Source organism: Cherax quadricarinatus, chromosome 17 (genome assembly GCF_038502225.1).
Source record: "Cherax quadricarinatus isolate ZL_2023a chromosome 17, ASM3850222v1, whole genome shotgun sequence".
In the NCBI taxonomy this organism is placed as follows: Eukaryota; Metazoa; Arthropoda; class Malacostraca; order Decapoda; family Parastacidae; genus Cherax; species Cherax quadricarinatus.
In genome coordinates, this window is record NC_091308.1 from 28,621,360 (window position 1) to 28,630,495 (window position 9,136).

Genomic DNA, 9,136 nt, shown 5'->3' on the forward strand with positions numbered 1-9,136 from the left:
GATGCCTAGCTGGTGAGTGGCACAGTGAGTCAGGATGCCTAGCTGGTGAGTAACAGTGAGTCAGGATGCCTAGCTGGTGAGTGGCACAGCGAGTCAGGATGCCTAGCTGGTGAGTGGCACAGCGAGTCAGGATGCCTAGCTGGTGAATGGCACAGCGAGTCAGGATGCCTAGCTAGTGAGTGGCACAGTGAGTCAGGATGCCTAGCTAGTAAATGGCACAGCGAGTCAGGATGCCTAGCTGGTGAGTAACACAGTGAGTCAGGATGCCTAGCTGGTGAGTAACACAGCGAGTCAGGATGCCTAGCTAGTGAGTGGCACAGTGAGTCAGGATGCCTAGCTGGTGAGTGGCACAGTGAGTCAGGATGCCTAGCTGGTGAGTAACACAGTGAGTCAGGATGCCTAGCTGGTGAGTGGCACAGTGAGTCAGGATGTCTAGCTGGTGAGTGGCACAGTGAGTCAGGATGCCTAGCTGGTGAGTAACACAGTGAGTCAGGATGCCTAGCTGGTGAGTAACACAGTGAGTCAGGATGCCTAGCTGGTGAGTAACAGTGAGTCAGGATGCCTAGCTGGTGAGTAACACAGTGAGTCAGGATGCCTAGCTGGTGAGTAACACAGTGAGTCAGGATGCCTAGCTGGTGAGTAACACAGTGAGTCAGGATGCCTAGCTGGTGAGTAACACAGTGAGTCAGGATGCCTAGCTGGTGAGTAACACAGTGAGTCAGGATGCCTAGCTGGTGAGTAACACAGTGAGTCAGGATGCCTAGCTGGTGAGTAACACAGTGAGTCAGGATGCCTAGCTGGTGAGTGGCACAGTGAGTCAGGATGCCTAGCTGGTGAGTAACACAGTGAGTCAGGATGCCTAGCTGGTGACTGGCACAGTGAGTCAGGATGCCTAGCTGGTGAGTAACACAGTGAGTCAGGATGCCTAGCTGGTGAGTAACACAGTGAGTCAGGATGCCTAGCTGGTGAGTGGCACAGTGAGTCAGGATGCCTAGCTGGTGAGTAACACAGTGAGTCAGGATGCCTAGCTGGTGAGTAACACAGTGAGTCAGGATGCCTAGCTGGTGAGTAACACAGCGAGTCAGGATGCCTAGCTGGTGAGTAACACAGTGAGTCAGGATGCCTAGCTGGTGAGTGGCACAGTGAGTCAGGATGCCTAGCTGGTGAGTAACACAGTGAGTCAGGATGCCTAGCTGGTGAGTGGCACAGTGAGTCAGGATGCCTAGCTGGTGAATGGCACAGCGAGTCAGGATGCCTAGCTAGTGAGTGGCACAGTGAGTCAGGATGCCTAGCTAGTAAGTGGCACAGCGAGTCAGGATGCCTAGCTGGTGAGTAACACAGTGAGTCAGGATGCCTAGCTGGTGAGTAACACAGCGAGTCAGGATGCCTAGCTAGTGAGTGGCACAGTGAGTCAGGATGCCTAGCTGGTGAGTGGCACAGTGAGTCAGGATGCCTAGCTGGTGAGTAACACAGTGAGTCAGGATGCCTAGCTGGTGAGTGGCACAGTGAGTCAGGATGCCTAGCTAGTGAGTGGCACAGTGAGTCAGGATGCCTAGCTGGTGAGTAACACAGTGAGTCAGGATGCCTAGCTGGTGAGTAACACAGTGAGTCAGGATGCCTAGCTGGTGAGTAACAGTGAGTCAGGATGCCTAGCTGGTGAGTAACACAGTGAGTCAGGATGCCTAGCTGGTGAGTAACACAGTGAGTCAGGATGCCTAGCTGGTGAGTAACACAGTGAGTCAGGATGCCTAGCTGGTGAGTAACACAGTGAGTCAGGATGCCTAGCTGGTGAGTAACACAGTGAGTCAGGATGCCTAGCTGGTGAGTAACACAGTGAGTCAGGATGCCTAGCTGGTGAGTAACACAGTGAGTCAGGATGCCTAGCTGGTGAGTAACACAGTGAGTCAGGATGCCTAGCTGGTGAGTGGCACAGTGAGTCAGGATGCCTAGCTGGTGAGTAACACAGTGAGTCAGGATGCCTAGCTGGTGACTGGCACAGTGAGTCAGGATGCCTAGCTGGTGAGTAACACAGTGAGTCAGGATGCCTAGCTGGTGAGTAACACAGTGAGTCAGGATGCCTAGCTGGTGAGTGGCACAGTGAGTCAGGATGCCTAGCTGGTGAGTAACACAGTGAGTCAGGATGCCTACTTGGTGAGTAACACAGTGAGTAAGGATGCCTAGTTGGTGAATAACACAGTGAGTCAGGATGCATAGCTGGTGAGTAACACAGTGAGTCAGGATGCCTAGCTGGTGAGTGGCACAGTGAGTCAGGATGCCTAGCTAGTAAGTGACACAGTGAGTCAGGATGCCTAGCTGGTGAGTGGCAAAGTGAGTCAGGATGCCTAGCTAGTGAGTAACACAGTGAGTCAGGATGCCTAGCTGGTGAGTAACACAGTGAGTCAGGATGCCTAGCTGGTGAGTAACACAGCGAGTCAGGATGCCTAGCTAGTGAGTGGCACAGTGAGTCAGGATGTCTAGCTGGTGAGTAACACAGTGAGTCAGGATGCCTAGCTAGTGAGTAACACAGTTAGTCAGGATGCCTAGCTGGTGAGTGGCACAGTGAGTCAGGATGCCTAGCTGGTGAGTAACACAGTGAGTCAGGATGCCTAGCTAGTGAGTAACACAGTTAGTCAGGATGCCTAGCTGGTGAGTAACACAGTGAGTCAGGATGCCTAGCTGGTGAGTAACACAGTGAGTCAGGATGCCTAGCTAGTGAGTAACACAGTTAGTCAGGATGCCTAGCTGGTGAGTAACACAGTGAGTCAGGATGCCTAGCTGGTGAGTAACACAGTGAGTCAGGATGCCTAGCTAGTGAGTAACACAGTGAGTCAGGATGCCTAGCTGGTGAGTAACACAGTGAGTCAGGATGCCTAGCTGGTGAGTAACACAGTGAGTCAGGATGCCTAGCTAGTGAGTAACACAGTGAGTCAGGATGCCTAGCTGGTGAGTAACACAGTGAGTCAGGATGCCTAGCTAGTGAGTCAGGACACAGTGAGTAACACAGTCAGGATGCCTAGCTGGTGAGTAACACAGTGAGTCAGGATGCCTAGCTAGTGAGTAACACAGTGAGTCAGGATGCCTAGCTAGTGAGTAACACAGTGAGTCAGGATGCCTAGCTAGTGAGTAACACAGTGAGTCAGGATGCCTAGCTAGTGAGTCAGGATGTCTAGCTGGTGAGTAACACAGTGAGTCAGGATGCCTAGCTGGTGAGTAACACAGCGAGTCAGGATGCCTAGCTGGTGAGTAACATTACTGTGTAAGATATTCATTATATTATCAAACAAGTGTTGATGCAACTCACAGTTAAATTTCAATTTATTTCTCGCATTCCTGTTGATATTCATATTTAATTTAACTAGATAAAAACAGCATTATTAGAAGACTGAGATTATCTAAATAGCACAGTTTATAGACCGTTACATTAACCAGGTGTGTGATATTAACAGTAACATTAACCGTGGGTGTAATATTAACAGTAACATTAACCGTGGGTGTAATATTAACAGTAACATTAACCATGAGTGTAATATTAACAGTAATATTAACCATGGGTGTAATAACAGTAACATTAACCATGGGTGTAATATTAACAATAATATTAACCATGGGTGTAATATTAACAGTAACATTAACCATGAGTGTAATATTAACAGTAATATTAACCATGGGTGTAATAACAGTAACATTAACCATGGGTATAATATTAACAATAATATTAACCATGGGTGTAATATTAACAGTAACATTAACCATGAGTGTAATATTAAAAGTAATATTAACCATGGGTGTAATATTAACAGTAACATTAACCATGAGTGTAATATTAACAATAATATTAACCATGGGTGTAATATTAACAGTAACATTAACCATAGGTGTAATATTAACAGTAATATTAACCATGGGTGTAATATTATCAGTAACATTAACCATGGGTGTAATATTAACAGTAACATTAACCGTGGGTGTAATATTAACAGTAACATTAACCATGAGTGTAATATTAACAATAATATTAACCATGGGTGTAATAATAGTAACATTAACCATGGGTGTAATATTAACAGTAACATTAACCATGGGTGTAATATTAACAGTAACATTAACCATGAGTGTAATATTAACAATAATATTAACCATGGGTGTAATAACAGTAACATTAACCATGGGTGTAATATTAACAGTAACATTAACCATGAGTGTAATATTAACAATAATATTAACCATGGGTGTAATAACAGTAACATTAACCATGGGTGTAATATTAACAGTAACATTAACCATGAGTGTAATATTAACAATAATATTAACCATGGGTGTAATAACAGTAACATTAACCATGGGTGTAATATTAACAGTAACATTAACCATGGGTGTAACATTAACAGTAACATTAATCATGGGCGTAATATTAACAATAATATTAACCATGGGTGTAACATTAACAGTAACATTAACCATGGGTGTAATATTAACAGTAACATTAACCATGAGTGTAACATTAACAGTAACATTAACCATGGGTGTAATATTAACAGTAACATTAACCATGGGTGTAACATTAACAGTAACATTAATCATGGGCGTAATATTAACAATAATATTAACCATGGGTGTAACATTAACAGTAACATTAACCATGGGTGTAATATTAACAGTAACATTAACCATGAGTGTAACATTAACAGTAACATTAACCATGGGTGTAATATTAACAATATTATTAACCATGAGTGTAATATTAACAGTAACATTAGCCATGAGTGTAATATTAACAGTAACATTAACCATGGGTGTAATATTAACAGTAACATTAATCATGGGTGTAATAACAGCAACATTAATCATGGGTGTAATATTAACAGTAACATTAACCATGGGTGTAATATTAACAGTAACATTAACCATGGGTGTAATATTAACAGTAACATTAACCATGGGTGTAATATTAACAGTAACATTAACCCATTAACCATGGGTGTAATATTAACAGTAACATTAACCATGGGTGTAATATTAACAGTAACATTAATCATGGGTGTAATATTAACAGTAACATTAACCATGGGTGTAATATTAACAGTAACATTAACCATGGGTGTAATATTAACAGTAACATTAACCATGGGTGTAATATTAACAGTAACATTAACCATGGGTGTAATATTAACAGTAACATTAACCATGGGTGTAATATTAACAGTAACATTAATCATGGGTGTAATATTAACAGCAACATTAATCATGGGCGTAATATTAACAATAATATTAACAATGGGTGTAATATTAACAGTAACATTAACCATGGGCGTAATATTAACAATAATATTAACCATGGGTGTAATATTAACAGTAACATTAACCATGGGTGTAATATTAACAATAATATTAACCATGAGTGTAATATTAACAGTAACATTAACCATGGGTGTAATATTAACAATAATATTAACCATGAGTGTAATATTAACAGTAACATTAACCATGGGCGTAATATTAACAATAATATTAACCATGGGTGTAATATTAACAGTAACATTAACCATGGGTGTAATATTAACAATAATATTAACCATGAGTGTAATATTAACAGTAACATTAACCATGGGCGTAATATTAACAATAATATTAACCATGGGTGTAATATTAACAGTAACATTAACCATGGGTGTATATTAAGTGATACTCGTGAGTGGGATCATCGTGGCACTACGAGAAACTTGTGCAGCTGCTGCCTTCAAGGTAGACCTTGACGCTGGTCAAGGTGCCCCGATCAGGGGAATTGGAAATACTCTATACCCTTGAATATAACCTGATTACCCCTCATCACCCAAGCGCTGTATAACCAAGTGCGGGTTTAGCGCTTCCCTGTAAATAAAAGCACTATTAGACGTGGTCACCTTCTTGGGCTTGTCGAAGGTGATGGTAAAGTCGCTACTGTCAGCCGTCAGGATGGGCTGACTCCAGGTAAACACGTACGCATCCTCGAATAACTTCCTGCCGGGTTTTGGTCTGAAAAGTGAATGTCAGTAATCAGTACAGAGAGAGGAAATAATTTTAAGCTATTTGTTTTGTCTACTTGGTAACTTGTATATACCAGCGTTTACCGTCACAGTGTGGCAAGAGTGAGCCTAGATCACCTGTCCTGTGACTCCTGTCACAACGTGACCCCCAGTGTCCCCGTCATAACGTCCCCCCCCTCCCAGTGACCACATCTGCTCTCAACTATGCAATAACTCATTACGATTGTAACTAGATATAAACATATAAATAGTTCATTACTGCTGTAAATTGTTGAGCTAATAAAACTTTGTGTCCCGGTCCCCGGACCCATTATTTGCTTCTGTAATAATTTGACTGCCACCCACACCATGAGTACGAGCTGCATAATAAAGATATTATCCTAAAAAACTATGCATTAAGGCTTCCTCTGAAGTCGTCAATTTGCAATGTTTTATAATTTAAAAAGTCATACGTTTTATTGTGATAATTATTGTGTTACACTCACAATTAAACAACAAATGAAAAACGAAAACTTGACAACATCTCGGTCGATCCTGCGCCATTATCAAATCCCAAGTTTGAGTTGTACTTGATAATGGCGTCTTAGGCCAGTTATTATGAGCACTTATACTGGATGCAGCTGACTGATTGCTTCCAGTACAAGTGTGCACAAGTTCGCATTAGATATCCTGCAACACGTCATTTGGCAGGTAACAGTGGGACTATTATTTTTGTCAATCCAAGAACTTAATTGGAGTGGCTCTTCATGCCATTAGCACAGTGGTACCTTGATTCTCTTACGCTCGTAACACAGTAGTGCCTTGATTCTCTCACGCTCGTAACACAGTGGTGCCTTGATTCTCTCACGTTCGTAACACAGCGGTACCTTGCTTCTCTCACGCTCGTAAGCTCGCTATGTCCAGGCTAAAACAATTTATCTCTGTTATCTTCAAAATTGTGAGCAATATGAGTGAGCACGAGACTCACCTCTCTGCATTCCGTCCCCGGAGAGTGGAGTGCGCTAGGGACTCAGCTCTCTACACTGCTCACCCCCAGGGTGGAGGATGCCAGGGACACACCTTTCTACACTGCTAAGTCCCAGGGTGAAGGGTGCCAGGAACACACCTCTCTACACTGATCACCCCCAGGGTGGAGGGTGCCAGGGACACACCTTTCTACACTGCTCTCCCCCAGGGTGGAGGGTGCCATAGACTCACCTCTCTACACTGCTCACCCCCAGGGCGAAGGGTGCCAGGGACACACCTCTCTTCACTGCTCACCCCCAGGGTGGAGGGTGCCATGGACTCAACTCTCTACACTGTGCACTCCCAGGGTGGGGGGTGCCAGGGATTCACCTCTCTACATTGCTCATTCCCAGGGTGGAAGGTACCATAGACTCACCCCTCTGCATTGCGCACTCCCAGGGTGGAGGGTACCAGGGATTCACCTCTCTACACTGCTCATCCCCAGGGTGGAAGGTACCAGGGACTCACCTCTCTTCACTGCTCACCCCCAGGGTGGAGGGTGCCATGGCCTCACCTCTCTACACTGCACACTCCCTGGGTGGAGGGTACCAGGGATTCACCTCTCTACACTGCTCATTCCCAGGGTGGAAGGCACCATGGACTCACCTCTCTACACTGCACACTCCCTGGGTGGAGCGTGCCATGGACTCTCTACACTGCGCACTCCCAGGGTGGAGGGTACCAGGGATTCACCTCTCTACACTGCTCATTCCCAGGGTGGAAGGTACCATGGACTCACCTCTCTACACTGCGTACTCCCAGGGTGGAGGGTGCCAGGGAGGTGCGATCACTGTCGTCGTCCCAGGATCCCACACACACACCATGGTGGCTGGTCACGCTCTTCCGCTGCCCTAGAGACCTCATCTTTGAGGCTGCCATCGCCACTGTGAAGGAACTGATAGCAGAAAAAAAAACTTAGATGGTCGAACAACCCTTGGATATGTCGCCTTATGCCCTCGTCAGACACTGGTTATTGCGCAGGGGATTACACCTTCACGACCAGGTACAATGCTCAGTGGGGTCTGACAAAAAACTATTGTGACCTATGTAATCCTGTTTTTTTTCCGCTACCGCTCACAGGATGAGCTGGGGGGTCTACAATAAACTAGCCGTTCAGGCGGCACAACTACAAAACTGACCTGGTATCATCCAGCAGACATGTGAGGGGATGCTAGATCGGGATGAGTTCAGACCTAACTTTTGCCATTTTATTTTCTATGGGAGGGAGATGCCATGTCTGACGGCAATGTGTGGTACGAATATAATAGAAAGAATTCGTAGTTTGGAAATTAGGAGAGGTGTGAGGTTACCAAAAGTATTATCCAGAGCGCTGAGGAAGAGTTGTTGAGGTGATTCGGACATGTAGAGAGGATGAAGCGAAATAGTGACTTGGAAAGTGTCTAAATCTGTAGCGGAAGGAAGGCACGGTAGGGGTCGGCCTAGGAAAGGTTGGAGAGAGTGAGTAAAGGAGGTTTTGTGTGCGTAGGACTCAGACTTCCAGAAGTATGCGTGAGCGAGTTAGATAGGAGAGAATGAAGACATGTGGGTTTTATGACTTGACGTGCTGTTGGAGTGTGAGCAAGATAATGATTATGAAGGAATTAGGGGAAACCAGCAGTGCCGGATTTAAGTTCTGTAGATGGGAAGTAGAGTGTCTGTACTCTGAAGGATGGGTGTTAATGTTGCAGTTTTATATCTGCAAGACATTGATGCAGTGAATTATGATGAAAATTTTATATATATATATGTCGTGCCGAATAGGCAGAACTTGCGATCTTGGCTTAAATAGCAACGCTCATCTTGCCATATAGGACAAGTGAAAATTTGTGTATGCAATAATTTCGCCAAAATCATTCTGAACCTAACAAAAAAATATATATTTCACAGTGTTTGTTTAGTATTAAATTATTGTAAACAATCTAAAATATATTTAGTTGGGTTAGGCTAAAATAAATTTAGCTTGTTATAATAAGGTTAGGTAAGTTTTCTAAGTTTCTTTTGGTGCAAAATTATAAATTTTTACATCAACATTTATAAAAAAATATACCTTTAAACGTATAAGAGAAAATTTTAGAAAGGACTTAATTTTAAATGAGTTCTTGCTAATT

At 43.6% G+C, this 9,136-nt stretch overlaps 1 protein-coding gene across 4 annotated transcripts in view; it reads right to left on the reverse strand.

Annotated features, from left to right (window-relative positions):
- LOC128686324 (uncharacterized) overlaps positions 1-9,136 on the reverse strand; it is a 108,057-nt gene that overhangs the window by 5,693 nt on the left and 93,228 nt on the right. For all 4 annotated transcript variants that reach the window (XM_070085904.1, XM_070085901.1, XM_070085903.1 and 1 more), the window contains exons 4-5: positions 7,768-7,923; positions 5,901-6,012 (exon numbers count right to left, since the gene is read on the reverse strand). In XM_070085904.1, the coding sequence (XP_069942005.1) occupies positions 5,901-6,012; positions 7,768-7,923 (268 nt within the window). The remainder of the gene's footprint in view (positions 1-5,900; positions 6,013-7,767; positions 7,924-9,136) is intronic.